The following is a 20,151-nucleotide window of genomic DNA, read 5'->3' as shown; positions in this document are numbered from 1 at the left end:
AAACAGAATCTCATTGTTTTGTTGTGTTCAACAAGAGGCGAGAGTGTTTGGAACAACCTAGATAACTCTTCTTTCTCCCCCTAATTTATGTCCTCTTTTCCATTTTCAATCTCCCCTTCCGACCTCGTCTTCTGTTTTAAACAACTCAATCGCTCTTGTGACCCTCTCTGCTTCTTTTACCTTAATGGAAAACAAAAACTCCCAGCTATCTAGTGATGAGAGAGCCCTGCTTATTACAGAGCCAGAGGGGTCTTATCAAGCTGCGCTGCGCAGTAATAGAGAAGACTAACCAGCGTTTAGCCGCTGACAGCCGCTGTGCCCGTGTGTCTACCTGTGTCAAGGTTTCCCTTCTCCTGCTTCGCCTCTTTGTGAGGAGCTCTGGTGTTTCTCTCAGCTGCGTCCTTATCAGCTTATCAGACTCGTCCACTTTATTTGATGCTGGATCAGAGGACATAGCTCTGCATAACCTCACACACACATGGCGAGAGTAAGTGTTTTGCAGATGCTCAACTTCTGTAAGTGTGTGTAAGTGTAAATGATTTACTTCTCCTCCCTCTGCCTTGCACTGCCTGGCCGTGTCTGTCTCTGACCACCCTGCCCTGTCCATACACACTCTATATAAATGTGCAGTATATATATACACATATATTCTCCTTGACCTGTGTACAACGGCACGAAGCAGCCTTAACTTAAATACTTTCAGAGAATCGCAAGAAAGAGTTCTTGTCCTCTGGTCCTGACCTGTACTGTATGAAAAGCTGCGAGTGGGCGTGCTTCTTTTCTGAGCCACATGCTGCAGGGTCAGGGGCAGCATGGGTGGGGCAAGAGGGACTAACATTCCTTACTAATTGTATGTGTTCTCCATCCCTCCCTTTCCTCAGTATGTGTGTGTGTGTGTGTGTGTTTTGCCTGTGTTTGTGCTTCGCGGTGCAGAATAGTTTGGGAAATTGCCGCCAAGACATACAACTTGACCTTTGGCCCTTTGGATCAGAGCCGAGGTTAGGTTTTATGTTTCAAAGGTCAGCTAGTACGATACAATAAGAACGAGGTTGGGGGGGTCACATCGGGGGACATTTGTCAAACTGTGATTCAGCTCGAAGGTGCTTTCTGCGTTTTAAAATGTAAGAATATATATTTCAGAATAATAATCTGTGACAGGCTCTCTTATGAATCACTGTTAGTTTTGCTACATTTGCTCTATTGGCAAACGATGTAGCGCAACATTGATTCAATCCATTCCCAGTTCATAAAAGATTTTACATTTGCCTGTTTTAGCCCTCAGGGGAGCGAATCTTTTTTATGTAGAAATCCTTTGCTGCACAGGAAATGATGCATTAATCTGTGTGACAGCAGCAGTTGGTTTAAAATAGAAGAAGAAGACGTCGGCGGCGGCGGCTGCACAGAAGAAAATCACAGAAGAAGCCATCAGTGTGAATTTACTGCTGATTATATTTATGACTCACATGTTTAAACATCTAGTTCATGTGGCAGACAAACATGTTCAGTCTGAAAATCCCCCATGATGCAGTAGAATAAAGGTTAAAAAAAAAGAAAAAAGCAGCCAAATCCACATAATCCTGCTCAAGATGTTTGTTAATCAAACTTGTTTTGAGTTTGCGTCTCCTACATCTCTACAATACGGACCCAATATCTTTTAAGAGGAATGAAGTTAACAAAGCCTACTCCCTAGTTTTAAAAGGGGATAACCTACTCTACTTCACTGCTCCTGCACAGCTATACTACTATGTTATTGTAAATCATTTCCTCCCCAAACCTCCAGACTCTCCACTCCATTACTTGCGTCTGTTTTCTTCACATTTAATTACAAATCTCAGGAATAAAAAGTCCCTTCTGACATTAAAAGCAGAATCTTGCCAGGTGATTTATTATTTATGTTTAGAGTGAAGCGGTAAAACTTCAGCGCTTCAACAGGACCACTGAGGTGTAATAAAGTATGATCAGCCAGCCGTTCACCCAGCACACCTTTTGTAAACTCTCAGAAAAGTAACTCTGTCTGTGACATTTTCACTATTCTGTGGATGACATTTCCTGCAGGCGGGGAGTTTCCAGGTCTGCTGTGATATATGAGTTGACTTCTCTCCCCCCTGTGTGACAGACCTATCAATGAGTCCCGGCTTAGCTCTGGGGAGTTTGTCAGGCTTACCTGGTGTTAGCGATAGGACATCTCTCTCTACGCGGAGTTGTGTGTGTGTGTGTGTGTGAGTGTGTCCAAAAACAGTATACATTCCCATATCGCCTGTTCACTGCAGTGAGCAACTGTTAACAGAATTACACACTTGTATCTATTTGTGTAAGGATCATTGGGTGTTGTTTTCCAGCCTCCCTGAAGTAAAGCGTGCCCCCCCCCCAGGTGATGCTTTCTCTCTACATTCCTCACACACAAACACTTTAAGACGAGTGTATTACGTGCAGGAAACAACTTGTTCTGGTATGTTGCTGCAGTGTTAACCAACCCACAGGGATTACAGGTCTTCCAGAGCAAGAAAGGTACATTGGAGAGGACAAAATGACAACGTAAGAGCGAGGTATGAAGCGCTGTGTATCCATGGCAACGGCGCCGTTCCATGGTGTTTTTAGAGAAGTGTATGATGATTGCAATGGAAGGCAAATGGATTCCCTGTGGGGTTTACTTCTTTGTAGCTGTGGCCCCTTTTTGGAGAAAAAAAAAAACCATTACTGAAAATGCACGTGTGTGTGTGTGTGTGTGTGTGTGTGTGTGTGTGTGTGTGTGTGTGTGTGTGTGTGTGTGTGTGTGTGTGTGTGTGTGTTCTCTCAATCCCTTTGGGAGGGAGTTTTTGTGGCACAAAAGCACCTTCACTTCCAAAGCTTGATTCCCATTTGGATTGCAAAAAATCAAAGTGTGCAAAAAGTAAACTGGAAGGTATGAAAGACATTTTTTGAATGTTACACGCTTTGTGACATAAAACAGCTAAAAGAACATCTCCAGCATAAGTAACATCTGAAACACCTTCAGTACAGCGTTGGCTAAATGATTTTGTCAGGCGCCCTCCATCTTGGAAGAGTCAGGTGTCTCCTGCAGGATACATTTGATTAATTTAGAAATAAACTTATCATATATTTAATACAAAAGTATGATTAAATAAAACATTCACATAAGAAGATCAACAGAGTACAATCAGCTCTAACTCAATAAATATTATTCTTAATAATATAATGTTTCCATCGGTAGATTGATATATTGAGAGTGAAGCTATAGTGTGTATAATGTCCCCCCATTGTGCCCACCCTCCTGTATGGAAGTACTCGTGGCACTGCAACACACTTTGGTGCTGCATTTACTAAACAGCTTGTGTTCACCAAAGTGCACATGCTCATTTAAATTCACTGCAATTTCAGATATGAATGCATAATGACTCCCCCCCCATCTCTTTCTGTCTCTCTCTCACTCACTCACTCACACACACACATACACAAACACGCTCACACACACAACCACACACACACATACACACACACACACACATACACAAACACACTCACACACATACACACACACACAGTCACACACATACACACACACACAGTTTTAGACTGCTTTTCACCCACTCCCTCCATCATTGTTAGCACTACAGTTGATCAGGTTGTGTGTGTGTGTGTGTGTGTGTGTGTGTGTGTGTGTGTATCTGTGTGTGTCTGTGTGTGTGTTTGATAGCCACAATATACATTATCCATATTAAGCTTCCATATTATTGCCACACACACACACACACACGCCCTCATAAACACGTGTCAACAAAACAACATTTTAATCACCTATTCACTCACTTACTGCCTTTCAGAGACACATCCTGCACCTTCACACTCACCGCATCCCACATACATACATGCACACACACACACACACACACACACACACACACACACACACACACACACACACACACACACACTGAGCTCTTGTAGCTATTAGGCGAGTATCATTGCAGCTCTTCAGTCTAATTATCTCCCCTGATGAGCCACAGGTCTCAATGGGATGACGGAGAGAGATCCGGCATGATTGACTTCGCCTCTGCTCTTTTCAATGAGCCATTAGCCTACTGAGCAGAAACACATACAGTATATATACGCCCCCCCCCCCACCCCACACACACACACACATGCAGATACCTGTGCTAATGTAAGTCAGCTCCCCATATTCATTTACATCTTTCTGAAAAGACCTGTCGGTTATTGGGGAACTGTGTTACGGGGGGGGGGGCAAGTGTGTGCGCGGCGTGCACACTCTCTCTGCTTGCGAAGGTTTGAGTGCGTGTTCGTCACTTTTCCTCTCTCATGAGCCAGGTGCCACAGGGGAATGCTGGGAATGTAAGCCGGCGATGAGTGATGGCGACAGTTTGCCAGAGAAACAGAGCGATGGAGGGCGGTGGAAGAAGGGAGGGAGATGCCTCGCGTTTACTCTACAGATATTGTACCAACCACTGATAAGCACTGTCACACCCCAGGAAGAATACTTCCCCCTATGGATCATAGTTCATTTTAATTCCCTCATTAATCAGTTTATGCCCTGGTGTTTGGGCGATTGGGGATGATATTTGTTTTCAATGTGGGCCATGCATGCATGCTTGAGTAATGAAAGCAGGCACAGAGAGAAGGTTGAAGGGAGGACGTTTACAAATTGAGAAATAATTTACAGTAAGTTGGATGCAGGGAATGAGGTAGGAAGGGAAGGAGCAATAGTTAACCATTAATAAATGTAGACATATTATGCCTAACTGGGCGGAGGGAGAGGATTTAACAGTGTGCATATATGTCTGAAGGGTTGAGACAGTAATGCAGACAGGAATAGTGGCTCAGTGGGATTTCAGAATTTATTGCAGGGCATACAAATCCCTCTGATCACAAAGGAGACAACTTGTGACTGTGTTGGTCCGTTGCATGGGAGTTTAGGAAGATGCATCTGACCTCTACAGGTCAAAAAAACAATGTCTAATTCCAGTATCTCAGTGTGCCTACTTTTTAAAAAGCATTCATGACACACATGATAGTTGTTAGCCATGATAGCAGCCAGGCCCTGGGGACGGCCGGTCACTCAGTTGGTCCAGACTGAAATATTTCAACAACTATAAGATGGATTGCCATGAAATTTGAACCCCAGAGGATAAATCTGAAAGACTTTTCCTCTAGCATCCCCACGAAGTTGACATGTGAGTGAAATGTCTCAACAGCTGCAGGGAATGCTACAAAATGTGGTGCACACAATCATGTTCCTCTCATGACGAATTTGAACTTTCTGTGATCTCCTTCGCTTTTCTTCTCGCGCCATCATCTGTCATTGTGAGCATGTTAGCATGCTGACATTAGCACAGAGTTGCTAACTGTAGACTCTTACAAGTCCCGCTACCTGGAGCATCTCCCTCCGACGTTACTGTTTAACCTTAGTGAATGGCGATGACTCACTTTATTTGCAGAGGAAATGAAAGGTCGAATTCCAGCGTACAGGAAGAAAATGTGCTGTGGTGTGTGCAGAAGCACATGAAGTAGCCCATTTCAATTAGCAGAGAGTGTTAGGGAGATGCTTTATCGCTCCAAGGCGGCCTGGTAAACTAGAAACCACGCCCTACTACAAGCTATAACCCTCTGCAGATCATTCGGGATTCAGTTTGCAATGAGAACATGGAAGTATTTGTGGGGAAATCCCACATGATTTCAGGATTGTTGTGTTGGGTATCCTTCCTGAGGGAATGAAGTTTCTATTCTATCTATTACAAAAGCTAGGAATTAGAAGGTTAGGACTTAAACTGGTGTAAATTAAATCCCTCCGAAATATAAACAACAATATCCAAATTGAAAGAAGATACAAACAGCAGCTTAATATAGCTGCTCTCTATCACAGTTACTAAAGTAAGGCCCCCTGTGTGTCCTCTGTCTCCCGCAGAGGTGGGAGAAGCGGGGAACAGGGGGTGAGGAGAAGCGGGAGAGAAATGCTGGGAACAGATGGTGGAGTGGCCCCTACGTTCAGCTGCCTGGGTGATTATAGACACAGCTGTCAGTCACTTTGCATGTAAGTGTGTGTGTGCGCACATGTGTGTATTTGTTTTTGTGTATGCAGTGTCTGTGCCTCCAACTCCCCCAAATGTTCTGCAGGTCCTTTGTGCTCACTGTGTCTCGTAAAGTCACATTCGATTCTTGTGTTTATGGCTATTTTTGCGAACATTTTGGTGTCAGAGTTTAGATTCATGTCACCTGTCCACACTGTCATGAGCAGTCTCTCTCTCTCTCTCTCTCTCTCTCTCTCCTCTCTCTCTGTCTCTATGTCGAGCTCTATAGAGATGAGGAGCGCTTCGCGCTCGCGATCATAAGAGAGTATGGAGAGCAGAGCGCGAGCTGGCGAGAGAGAGGCGGCGAGCGCTGACGACTAGGAGCGGCACGACGCATGATCTCTATCTCTACTATCGATCTATGTCTCTATTTCTATATCTACTATCTGTGAGCTATGTCTCTTCTATTACTATCTCTATCTCTATTCTCTATATCTCTCTCTCTATATGTCTAATATATTATATATGGAATATATATATTCTATATTATTATATATGTCTTATCTAATATATTGTATATCTATCTATATATATATATCTATATATATCTCTATATATGTATATCTATAGATCTATATGTATCTATATTTATAAATATCTATCTATGGTAATATCTATATATCTTTTATTTATATACCCTATCATCTACTAGCTCTCTATCTACATCTACATATATGTATAGCTATCTATCTCAATAGCAGATCTATGTTCTTCTCTTCTGATCTTACCATCTCTCTATCTCTCTCTCTTTTATCTCCTCCTACGTCGCCGCTATCTCCATATATAGACATAGTCTCTCATCTCTCCATATCTCTCTCTCATCTTTACTCGAAAGCTATCTCTGCTCTCGATCTCTAGATCCATATAGGTTATCTTCTCCATCTATCTATGAAACTCTCTCTCTCATCTCTCTCTCTCTCTCTCTCCATCTCTCTCTCTCTCTCTCTCTCTCTCTCTCTCTCTCTCTCTCTCTCTCTCTTCTCTCTCTCTCTCTCTCTCTCTCCCTCCCTCCCTCCCATTGGCTTTACTCCCATCTAGTGGTGCTTTTGAGTAATGCTGGTCACCTTTTGTCAAATGTATCATTTGCAGGATACAGAATTCCCAGGCATTTATTTAACTTGATTTGATCTGATTGTTTTAAATTGAATAACAATACGTAATAAATAGAAATTAATTAGAACATTTTATTCCAAAATAACATTATTATTATTTTTGCAACTGCACTCTTGTAAAACGTAAAGGTCAGTGTGAAATGGAGCAACAATATAATTAATATCATGTTTCTCTTAATATCTGTCTCTTTAGCTGCTAAGTGCTCCACGATGTTCAGTAGTAGCAGGTCGTTCGATGTGCCTGTCTGCTGTTCAGTGCTGGGTATATGGAGCTTTCTACTGAAAACAGCTGCTTGCTGAGGGTGAAAACAACATTAATGGTAGACTGAATCAAACATTAAAGTTGCGGGCTGTAAAACCAAAATAATAACAACTAAAATGGCACATTTAGCTGAGGGACACTTCAGCTCTCTGAGGGTTCCTTACTCTGAGCGACCTCTTTCTTATTACATGTGGTCATTTGACCTATTATTAATAAGAGCAGCCATAAGTACACTTATTGACATTAATCTCATTTATTGTTTTTAGAACAGCATCAACTTGTCTCACAAATTAAAAGAATCTGCTCGTTGTTTAATTCACGGTCACATACAGCATGTGTGAAATTATGATCTACTATGAAATAAAATTCTGAGCTAATTAGCAGCAGCTATTAGCCAGCTGTGGAAACTTTTTTCGCTCAGGCAAATGAGGAAAAAAGGAAATAACGGAGGATGCACTCAAATGCATGAATAAAACATAAAGAGTCCATTTTATTTTTCTGTTGTTTATATCTACAGTTTTGAGTTTGCATACAGATTTTTTGCTTAATTCTTTTTTGGTAGCCGAGTGTAGGATTTGCATTTGAGCCCGCTGCGTAATGTTCATGAATACTTTTGGATATTTATGTCCGTGAATTGAAGATATAGTATCACTTTTACCAAATGCAATAGTGATGTTGCTTAATTGGCTGAAAGGTCAACCCCTAAACTTTGGGGTCAAGTCTTGTTTTCATGTTTATAAAAGTGTTTTATAGTGTTTTACATTTAATCTGTTAATACGTGTCTGTCTGCTGCCTCAGGGCATCATCAATGGAGCGGTGTGAGCTGGCAGAGTGGGTGCGTAGCGGCCCATCACATCTCTGATCCACTTATTGTACATGCACAGCTTGGTGTAGACGCTGGGGTCAGCTGGGTCTCTGCAGCCGTGCCTCAACCACTGCACACCCTGCAGCTGGCCATCACACACCATCACGCTGCCAGCATCATTCTGGAAAGAGACGGGAGAGCATAGGAGACTCTGTTGTGCTTGTTTATAGGAAAATGTATGCGAGTCAAGTGGGGTTGAGTTAAGCTGAAATGAAAATGGTGCGATACAGTGGGAGGCAGAGAAATACATGGCTTGTTGCTACGCTCACCATGCAGTTATCTGTGTTTGCTCGTCCGGCGCAGACCATGCCATGGCTCCAGAACAGGAAGTCAGGGAACGTGTTCATGCAAGTCTGGTCGTCCACAACCGGCACAGATATGCACTTCAGGCGTTGAGAAGTCTCATCTGTTTCCAAAAGCAATGAGGTGTGTTATTACTCCGATACTACGACTGCGTACCGTCACTCGCCAAACCTACCTTCCTTCCTCTCTTCGGGTCTCTGGATCACTTCCCATTTGTATGCATTATCACTTCTTGCACCGGAGCATTAAGGTCCAAACCTTGAGTAAATACTACTTTCAAGGTCTGCCTCTCTAATTAGTCCTGACTGAGTATTTTGACAGGCAATTAGAAACTGCTCTGATTAAAGAAAGTCATTTTTAGCTGTTATTAAAAACAGAACGTTCATGCCTTGTTAGCGTTGCAATGACCTGAATATTGATGAGCTTCTTAGCAAAAAAACATGCCCACCTGCTCGTCACAATCCAACATTTCCCTGACTCACAGGGAAAATGTAAAACTGTATGCATGTTTAGTATTTCTGTATCTTAATCAAGGCTGAATTTGTCATAAATGTTTCCTGCTGTGACGTAAGTGCCACTTAGGTGTCGCTCCACGTGCATTTATCTGAAAGAGCGTACTATAAATAATTGCAACCAATAAAAACAGCAAGCATTTCAACATGCAAGCTGCAGGAGCACTTATCTATAACGCTGCATTAATGCACTTCAGTCGTTCGTTAATGTAGTTATACAAACCATCATGGACGGGACTTTCAGTCATATTTGTTGTGTTGTGGAACTTCATACGTCACAACAATTAACTTTTTCCCCCTCAAATATAATCTCTCCTCCCATGCGAGTCAATTCACCCAAATTAATATTTAAATGACTAATTTCTCAATACCCTCTTGTGGTATCTATCCAGACAGATTAAGAATTTAAGAAAAAGCATTTCCAGATTTAACTATAACAACGGAGCTGATTGGAATATCTTCTACTGCAGAAAGTGTCCGTATGAAACTGTCCACACTGAGGTGTAACATTTCATCTCTGAGATGCAAAGCAGGTTTCAAAACATCCCCCAAAAAAGATTTTACAAATGCATTCAACATGTTTTTTCAAGCTTTTTCATGAGAAACACCAAATGTACAACTATTACAAGAAAAGCTCTGCAGGAGTTCCATCCGATATTTATATCAGAGTAAAACAATGTGCAGTACAGGGAATACTTTTAGACTGGATTAGGGAACGCTGGCTTTGCTTCAATTGTACTAAATTCTAACGTGGTGACAAGTTAACGAGGTGTTAATATCTCCTTTAAATCCACTCACGTTGATTTGGGAAAGTCGATCCCCAGCCACTTACATGGCAAGACTCTCCAGGCTGCGGGCAGCGGCTGGGCAGAGGTATGGGCTGGACATGCCGGGTGAAGCGGGCGGGTTCGGCCAGGCGGACCATCGTGAGGCTGTTCAACGGGGAGCGGTGGGGACTGTGAATGATTACGTCAGCGACGTGAACGTGCTGCTCGGTGCCCTCATCCACGGTCACGTCATGTTCCCCGAGAGATGCAATGGTGCTGTAGGATCTGCAGGCACAGGGGAGGAGAGGCTCTAAGTTCAGGCAGAGCTTCCAGACCCGTGACTGAGGAACAGCTTTTTATTTCTGCAGGAAAATTGCGCCAGATGTTGGAAAAGCTGAAGACTGAAGGTCTTGAATAATGAGAGAATCAACATCTGCAGTATGTTTTCATCTGGCTCTACAGTTACTAGTACCTACTTGGGTGCACATTCAAAGGAGGTTACTATCCACCATGTGTCGATGAGCGCTCCACTGCAGGACACTCCTCCACCATGCAGATAGACCTGCCAGGGTCTGGAGTGAGGCTGGCACACGTTGCCGTCCTGCAGGGGAGATGCTCCTGTAACACGCCAACAAAGAGAAGCTACATGTCTCATCTCATGTTCATTTTATTTTACACACAACATGGTACATATCTACCTGCGAGCCCCAAAGCCACCACCAGAAGAAGAATCATCTTGGTTGTTTTTGTTGTGTTCTTGTGTATCTCTGAAAGTGTGTGATGTTGGATCAGTCAGGTGTGGAGCTTTATAGAGGACAGGGGGAGGAACACACTGCTTTATTACTATCCAGCATCATTTCCAGTCCAACCTTTACAATAACCTTATCAGAGACATTTTCCGAACACCTCCGCTCAACAATATCTTCAGTTACAGAGACACGCCTTGTTTACAAGCAACCAGGAAGACCCTCATTTATGGTATATAGAAGGTACTTTTCAGACATATTAGATTCCAGTTGCGGTGTTTGTGTTTTGCTGAAGTTGATGTCTTTTTTTTATAGCACAAATCTGCTGTGCACAGAATCTTTTTTGGCTTATTGGGATATAGTAAAGCCATGTTTTATGGGCAGTCTGTGCTCCAGACGAAGTAAATACTCTCGATTAGGAATAATGGTGTCACAGATAAATGAACAAAGCAGTCGTTGCACCACAAGAAGTAATACTGAAGGAGATAAGAGAGGGGATATTAGACCCACTGCTGTTTAAAAAGTTAATATTTTATTATGATGCAATTTTAAAAGGCTTGTCTTCACAGATTGCAAAAAGATATTGGATAATATTATTCTCTTCCCCCTCGAGTTTGAAAATCGTTTTTGTTTGATAAATAATGTCTTTTTGAATTATTACTTCAGTTTCTCTTATGAGCTCAGTTTACTACATGACTAAAAGATCAGTTTGACCTCAAATGCGTCACAAGAATTCAGAAATGAGTTGCATATTATTTCCTTTATCAGTTGTTGTTTTACAAAGAGCACAATCGATTTATTCAGTTTATTTTATTGGTTTTCAATTGATAATCGTTGATTCCTCATAAGGAGCTCTTGAATCTGTTCTAAAAATCTTTATTTTCATTGTTTCACTTAAACGAGGAGCAAATTAATATATGACAAAAGAAAAGACACATATCTGTTATGTCTGATATACATATTATCTCGTGGGAGAAATATCCACAGGAAGTGATCAATCAATCGTAACAAAACATTGTAATTCATAATTATCAGAATCCATAAGAAATAAGTGTTTCCATCATTGGTGCTCAAACGTCAAAGTTGATGGACAATGATTGTTAATGTAAAAGATGTCGGTCAGAGAACGCTGTTTGTTCCGTCACATGTTTCTTGTGGCGCATAATAACCTAACAACTGCATGTCATTGTGCAACCCTGTGTTGCATAATGACAATAAATGATCCTTGTGTCCTTGAAGAAAACATGCCAAAGATAAGTCAAACTAGATTTTAATTTCTCAATTGTTTAGCAATATGATAGTGGTCAAAGTCATTTTCAATATCAGCTCATTCACAGGGTCCAGACGCGCCACAGAGCACATGGTGAATCCGAATCATTCCTTCCTGACCCCACTGGACGTACACACTCACTTTAAGTAATCTCTTGTTTAACAGGGACGGCGTTTAAAGGAGCAGCTCTGATTAAAGACGCAAATGCGCCCACAACAAAGCTGAGATTGGAATCCAAAAGCTCACATTTAAAAAATAAAAATCAGTTCTGATTTCCAGAACAGTCTTCTTCTCTTGCTGTGTAAGTGTAGAGAAGTGTCTCTGTTGTGCAGCAGCTCCATCGAGTGGATACAAATACCAACGAGGCTGCAAACACACAGATCTGCATGCAGCACTACAGTATATCTAAATGATATAATTATTAGTGCGTTCATTTCGATTAATGAATCACAGAAACAAATAACGCGCTCTTAGGGGGTTAACGGAGGCTTTACACGTGGCGTCACATGACACAACTTTTAAACATATTGTTTATTGTGCAATGAAAGAGGTTATGCCAGATTTGAAATGGCACTTTATGTCAAACTGTTGGTCTGTGTTGTTTAATATAATTGTGACACACAAGATATTGGTGAAAGAGTATTGAAATAAAAGACATGTTGACAGTGTATAATGCTACTCATTGACTCATCTTCCAAATCCATTTAAATATTTTTAAATGCTTCACACAGCAAATATTGATATATGCGATGAATTAATCACAAAGCAAGTTTTTTTTAATCCCTTGACAGCCCTAATAACTATAGTAGTGTATAGGAACAGCAGATAACACTGTAGTGTGCCCTGCGTCCCTCTGGTACCCTATACATCATCTGTAACAACTGAACAAGATGATTCTTGAAAGTGTTTCTCTTGCTGGGTTTGGTTGTAGCTTCAGAAGAGGCCACATGTTGCAGATTTATGCACTAATTAAAAAATCACAAGATTCTTGCATCGCTACTTGTCAGAATCCTTCAAAACAAACCTCGCAGTCTTTGTTGTTTATTCCTCTCTGTCGGTTTCCCAGCGCTCGCACTTTTACATGGTGTTTCTTTTCATCCATTATTAATTGCAACAGAAGCCTCTGTTCTGGTGCTGCCTCCGTTGATAAAAGCATGGCGTCTCATTGCACATTCGTTCAGACACAAACACGTGATCCTCTGCATCAGTGACATGAAAGGAAACGCAGCTCTTACACAGTGGGACAGGAGGAGAATTAATGCACAATTTACGATATCAAACATGAAACTAAACTCTCATTTATCCACCAGAGACACCAGTTGTTGTTGTTTTTTGTATAAATATTTTATTTCAAGATATGACACACATATTTAAATGTATTCAGAGGTGGAATGTCTGAACACACCCGTAGGTGGCGATATGTCACTAAATTATTTGCATGGCTGGTTGTTTATTAACTCTGAGACCCAGGGGGAAATGTTGTCGGTACATGATAAGGTGCTGTGTGCTCTTTTGCTTGTGCCCGCCAACTTCTGTCTTGTCCCTCTTTGCAAGCTGTATGTTGTTTTTTCAAAGGATTACAGTCCCCCCCCCCCCGTGTGGTGGTTATCATCATGCAGCACCAGTACAGATGCAGGAGGTCCATTTTTTTTAAGTTGCTCTTTGTAGGTTTTGAGGCTTGGGTGAGGTGAGATATGAGCAAGTTCAAAATGTCAAATGACGTTTTGGGCCTCTCAAGTGGAGCTTGAAAGTTCTCACGCTGTCCGAAAAAAAAAGGCAGCTGGAATCAGTTTTTGTTTAGTTCTGGTACACGAGGTGGTAAATCTGATCCTGCAGAATTCCAGCGTAGGTGCTCACGACTGTGGTGGTGTCACTGTAAATATTCCTGCAGGCGACGCACAGAAAGAGAAGAGTTTAAATATGAATCCACACTGCTTCAATGAATCTGCATTTAAAATCTCTTACTTTGCCTTCTCCTCCAGCTTCAGGCCCTTGACGCTCTCTAGATATCCACTCGCAGTGTTGACTGCACCGTCATAGTAGGACCTGACGGTGTCTGTCAACTTGCTCAGGGTCCCCTGCTCCTCCTGATCAGCCTGCCTCGACACACGGAAGCTTTCAGCGCCTGCACCAAACAGGACGGAGGTGTCAAAAGGGTGCCACAAGAGAACAACAATACATATTATTCATGATCCTCTGATGGTCTGAGAAGTCTCTTACTGAGAGCGAGGAGGGCGACCAGCACAGTAATGACAAGCAGCTTGTTCATGGTGTCACTCGTATCTGTGAGGAGAGAGAATAGAAAGAGACGTGTAAAGCTCACCTCGCTTCATCCACCAGGGTGAGACATTGTCATACATTTCTCCACTGAGTAGCAGATGTTCATATTAACTGTCTATGCACGAAGAGTCTTTTTTACTTTTCTAGCATTGAAACTAAACGTTTTTCTTACTCAAACAAACAACTTATGTCTCAAAATATTCCTTTTCCTTCAAATGTTCTCCTGTCTAACACACAACATGCATGTCAGTCAGTAACTTAAAGTAAAAGTCAGTACTCACTGTATTCCTCTCCAGAAAACTGAGTAAGAGGCACCAGTGGCCCAACCTGTTTATATAGGAGCGTGAATGTGTTGACTTGTCTCTCCCAGAGCCAAAGTGCACTCTGTGGAAGATAAACCTGCACTGTTGTCCAGTGTGTGTTTGTGGGTGCATGTGTGACATCGCGTCTTGATTAAACACACACTATGGATATCTGTGTATATATGTATCTGTGGATGTGAATAAAGCATTAAAAGAGGCTTTAAACATCGACAAGAGACGCTGATAGGGTCTTATAAGCACGGGGGCTAAAGCGTGGGCATCATGTTGGCACATTTCTAACTCACTGTGCGTGACGCTGACTTTAAATACACTCAGATACATTCTTTTGCATTGATCAGGTTAGTAGTTCATTAATGCAGCACATTCGTACACCTTGCCCCGTCCACAACCTCCACTTGTTACTTGCATAATGGTGGTGATGCGTTCATGTCACATTACAACAGTCCTAAGTCCTATTAAGATGACCCTAAGTCTAGAGTGTGTTGAACACGTGATGTGGATAATTCAGGTTGTGAAATATTTAGGCCAGCTAGATGAACTTTATTTGGATGCCATGTTAAAAGACACATTTCTCTTTTTAATGAAAGTTTGTTTGGGGTTATTATAGTTTTCTCTTCGACTTGTCCGTGTAAAGATCCCTGAACGTCTTCTACTCATCAGCGGGTTATTAATCAGAAATGAAGAAACTGTTTTACTAAGGATTTGTTCATAAAATGTTTGTTTTTTATGTGATTTGATTTCAAATTAAACTGGGTACAAAGTGCATTTGATTTTGTTTGTTTTGTGTTGTTTGTGTTGTGGTCATACAGCTCTAATTAACTATTTTTATACTGTTTTAATTCTGCTATTTTAACTATTTTAATTCTGCTATTTTATATTATTTTAATTCTGCTATTTTAACTATTTTAATTCTGCTATTTTATATTATTTTAATTCTGCTATTTTATATTATTTTAATTCTGCTATTTTAACTATTTTAATTCTGCTATTTTATATTATTTTAATTCTGCTATTTTATATTATTTTAATTCTGCTATTTTAACTATTTTAATTCTGCTATTTTATACTATTTTAATTCTGCTATTTTATATTATTTTAATTCTGCTATTTTAACTATTTTAATTCTGCTATTTTATATTATTTTAATTTAGCTATTTTATACTATTTTAATTCTGCTATTTTATATTATTTTAATTATGCTATTTTAACTATTTTAATTCTGTTATTTTAACTATTTTAAATCTGCTATTTTATGCTATTTTAATTCTGCTATTTTATGCTATTTTAATTCTGCTATTTTATGCTATTTTAATTCTGCTATTTTAACTATTTTAATTCTGCTATTTTATATTATTTTAATTCTGCTATTTTAACTATTTTAATTCTGCTATTTTATATTATTTTAATTTTGCTATTTTAACTATTTTAATTCTGCTATTTCATACTATTTGTAAGGCTACTTCACATTCATTTACGTCAACACTGTGATTATTGTACTGTATACTCTTATTCTGTCTAATCTTGTACTAATTTCTATGTTTTTGATGTGAAGCACTTTGGGCTGCAATTCTTGTATGAAAGGTGCTATACAAATAAAGATTATTGTTATTATTGTTATTATTGTTATTATTGTTATTATTTGTGTTTGACGCTATAACCAAACGGATATATTTTAGATTCATTATTTTTTTCATCAATTTATTTCGTTATTGCTTTGTGTTTTTAGCCTTGAGGTTTGTAAATATTTGTAGTCATGAGTCAGTGATTATGGAGAAAGATTGTTGATATTGGAACACCTAAACAAATACAAATAAATAGAGGTTCCCAACGCATTTCTCTTTATACGTCTTTGGCCTTTACTCTGTTCTGGGAATGCACACGAACGCCCCCTGTTGCTGATTGGCTGGAATAGTATTGTGTGGCTCGGACTGTTTTCCCGTTTACAGACGCAGGACTGTGGATGAACACCACATTTATTCAACCCTACAGAACACAGGCTTTCACAATAGTTTACAGGAGGTTTATATTTCCTTTTCTATGAATTAAGAACATCGGGCTTGTTTACAATTACATCTGGTTCCGATTGCGCATGCGCACTGGTACAATGGACCGTCTTTTATGCAGGAGCAACGTATAGTACAATGTTCTCTAATTGTTATGTAATACTGATTAAACAATCAGTTTATTAACTTCCCACATGGGTTTCTTCATTGTGTATGATTACAAAGACTCAAGTTTTTAGGTGTCGTGACTCATTTTCTCTGTGACCTTGTCCTGAGTAAACCTGTGATCCAGCCTCACGTGTCATGTCGCCTTTGACCTGACGACTCTGTCACTTTGAGGACAGCTGTGGGCGGCAGTGGGATTCAAACAGTCAAACAGTTTGTGATCTAATTAAATCTAGCTCATTCAAAGCTGTGATGCCTCTGCTACAGACATTACAGGTCATTTACTACAGGAGCTACAAGTGCCTTGCTCAGGGGCACAATGGTGGCAGCCACACCACTAGACCACTCGGCCATCAACACCCCAGACGACATTAAGCTGCAGATTTACACTGTCGACGCTTGCAGAGACAACGACACTGATATTCTGTCAGTTCTGTCGTGTCATGTCTTGAACTCTGTAATATCAAAGTTGGGATTTTTGTATATTTAATTAAAGATATTTCCAGAATGCCTGAGAATGAGGCAGAAATTAAGAATTAGCTCATCCTGCACGAGAGGCCATCTTTCAAAAATGAGTCATTGAGTTCATTGTAGCAACACCGAAAAGTTGTCTTCTACGCCTTTCATTTGAAGTCAATAACATTCTTGGAGTCTTGTGTGGTTTTGTACTTTGATCAGTGAGACACAATAATAATTGTATCATTGGAGTATACAGGTTGCTGACATTCACCATTATGGGAACAGAGTTTGACTTATTGAACCCAAACTGAGCCTGAGCTCCAAAAGCTCTGGTTAGAGTAAAGATTTATTTATACATGCACTTAATGTTTTATCAGTAGTGTCTGTGTTTACCAATGCAAAACATTAATTTACCATTACAGTTATTGTATTCAAGTGGCAGCTGATCTTATAAACCAAACAGCTCCATAATGTTTGATTAAATGATCTTCATCTATGTTGTTTTATTATTTACTTAAATAAAATGCACAGCTATGATTATAGAGTACAAATGTTCTGCTCATAAAAGAATATGATATGATAACTTATTCCACAAACTAGGGACAAGAATTGAAAATGACTAATAGCTATAAACTCTCAGTTTCATGCTCAGTATTGGAACTATGTTAAATTGCATTCTCCCTATCGAATACAAATAAATTCAATTCAAAATAAAGCTTTATGATATCAACTGTGTAAGTAAACCTTGGATCTATTGATGAAGAAACACATTTCAAATAGTTTCCAGTTCATTTTAATGAACACACTCACACATATACATACACGATCACACACTTTGGTTAGCGTAACACAACATTCTGTACATGCACAATTTGCATAGGTGGTGTTCTCCCTGCTTTAAACTCTGCATGATTCGGCAAAGATATTGATTTGAAAAGAGGCAAAAGATGGTATTTGCATTGTGCATTGCTCTTCTTAGCCTAAATGTGTGTTTGTTTCTATGATCTATCATCTTGTACAGGCTGCTGACAGGTGGCTTGGTCTTCTTTACTCGGCGGGCATGTATTTGTCCAGCACGACCTTTGCACTGTTGATGCTTGAGTCCAGATGAGTACCGATGTAGGGGCGCAGGTAATGTTCGTACACTCCCAGCACGGAAGAGCGTGCTTTGTCCACCACGGGATTCACATCTACTAACAGGCCTCTGCACAAATCAGGGAAGACAGATTATTTAAAGAAATCTACATAATAAGAAGATTCATCCACGAGCTCAGTACCTGCATAAACTTATGCTTTATGTGTCATTTCACTTTGACGTGTTCTTAACATTAGCAGTTGAGAACAGTTTTAAAGTCAGTTTTAAGGTCAATCATACAGGGTCTTCACAGGAAGCATATTTGTAGGTGAACACTCACTTGGCAACTTTGACGAAGGCTTGGTACTCAGGTTTGGCCAGAAAGTCATCACTGTAGCCTTTCACAACCTGACTATAGTCATCGTTACCGACAGAATCCAACATGGAACTGGCACTGTCCTGAATCTTTTGGGCAACATTCTTCAGCCTCTGGATGAACACAGATTTCATAGCCTCATACTTGCGAACAAGATCCTCCGATGGTGGTTGAACTTCACACAGGCTGATGGAGACTGGAATGAAATCAGAATGGTAGGATTGTTATGATGGAACCAGTGTTGGAAAAATAACAACTAGATGAGAATAAGTCAAAAGAGCATCATGTACATTGTTGCTTTGGAAGAATCACCAAAGAACCAGAGAAAAGCTTTGCATATATTGGTTTCTCCCTTTTGGTAATTGTATCCATTCAATGTGTTATTTAAAAATCAGTCTTTATTTCACATTCCTACGACAGATATATCAGAGTAGCAGCAAGACATGCAAACGGGTCCTTTAAATGACAGTTAATGCAATAATAACATGTTCAATTTGAACATTTTGACAATAAGGCATGCAGAAAGTGAGAAGCACTTTACATTTAAAGTAAATTGCTTCAAATGGCTCTTGTTTTGTATGATATACTACTACTTTATATACAATCACACAGTAGGTAAGCTTTGGCTACAAATCTAATCCATGCACTGCAATTGTTCAGTTTGCATCGGTGTTTGTGTCTTACCCTGCAGAGCAAGGATCAGTGCCAAGGAGTATTTTGCATTCATGTCTGAAACAAAAGAAAAGAAGACAAAAACTTCAAATTGAACTCTCCACATGTTCCATATCACCCTCACGACACGATAAACACATTGGTAAAACTTCAAACACTGGATGCAAAAATAAATCACCTAAATGTTGCACAAAATAAACGTTTTAGTGAAACAAATTCAGAAGTATCTGCTGCAGTAAGAGAGACATTACCTGCTGTTGTGTTGGATGTACAGATCCCAGAAGTGACTGTGTTCTCTGAAAGCCAGTTGTCTGTAACTCGTAGCTCACATCTGGACAGGATGATATAGGGGGAGACTGCAAACAAACGTCACACACACACACACACACACACACGCACACACACACACACACACGCACACACCCACACACACACACACTCATGCACAGTCACACAGATACATGTTCACCTAAGCAAAGTCCATTGTACATGATATTCACTTTAAATATCGGTTATGCAACTTTGCTCAAATGTAAGTTTATCTGTGTTCATGTGGCGATGCACTTGGAGCCCTGCTGATAATACTGCATAAATGGTGAGTTTGCAAAATGTCATGGTGCATGGGTGTACAAATCGTCACAACCTGCACGGCAAAACACTTTTAAAGCAACTCTGCTGCGATAAAATATATTTTTTTGAGTAGATTAACTCGTGCTAATCAACATTTCTTTGACAGCAAGTCAGAATCACTCTATGACATCTGCTGACAGGTGGATCAGAGTCAAATGGTCAGCAGGTCAATTAACCAGGACATGTCTAAACACACAGAGCGTTCAACTTTCACCCTCATTCCCTGAGACACACTCATAACCCTAACTCTA

The 20,151-nt window shown here is 40.2% G+C and overlaps 2 protein-coding genes across 3 annotated transcripts; both read right to left on the bottom strand.

Moving 5' to 3' along the window:
- Nucleotides 1-7,963: 7,963 nt before the first annotated feature.
- Nucleotides 7,964-12,027, bottom strand: LOC115021611 (trypsinogen-like protein 3). Its single transcript, XM_029452145.1, has 6 exons — nt 11,983-12,027; nt 10,600-10,705; nt 10,378-10,519; nt 9,933-10,186; nt 8,589-8,725; nt 7,964-8,440 (listed from the first exon to the last, which is right to left on the bottom strand). The coding sequence occupies exons 2-6, from the start codon at nt 10,634-10,636 to the stop codon at nt 8,249-8,251; spliced, it is 762 nt and encodes a 253-aa protein (XP_029308005.1). The 5' UTR covers nt 10,637-10,705; nt 11,983-12,027; the 3' UTR covers nt 7,964-8,248.
- Nucleotides 12,028-13,222: 1,195 nt separating this feature from the next.
- apoc2 (apolipoprotein C-II) lies at nt 13,223-14,554 on the bottom strand. 2 transcript variants are annotated; one of them, XM_029452032.1, is made up of 4 exons: nt 14,479-14,554; nt 14,138-14,200; nt 13,883-14,042; nt 13,223-13,802 (listed from the first exon to the last, which is right to left on the bottom strand). In XM_029452032.1, the coding sequence occupies exons 2-4, from the start codon at nt 14,184-14,186 to the stop codon at nt 13,715-13,717; spliced, it is 297 nt and encodes a 98-aa protein (XP_029307892.1). In that variant the 5' UTR covers nt 14,187-14,200; nt 14,479-14,554; the 3' UTR covers nt 13,223-13,714. The 2 variants fall into 2 exon arrangements, with proteins under 2 accessions (XP_029307892.1, XP_029307893.1); XM_029452033.1 differs by lacking the exon at nt 14,479-14,554 and adding an exon at nt 14,370-14,388.
- Between the last annotated feature and the right edge of the window lie 5,597 nt (nt 14,555-20,151).

The sequence above is a fragment of the Cottoperca gobio genome, chromosome 16 (assembly GCF_900634415.1).
Source record: "Cottoperca gobio chromosome 16, fCotGob3.1, whole genome shotgun sequence".
In the NCBI taxonomy this organism is placed as follows: domain Eukaryota; kingdom Metazoa; phylum Chordata; class Actinopteri; order Perciformes; family Bovichtidae; genus Cottoperca; species Cottoperca gobio.
Note: the sequence above shows the minus strand (reverse complement) of the source record. Positions and strands in the feature narration are given on the sequence as shown.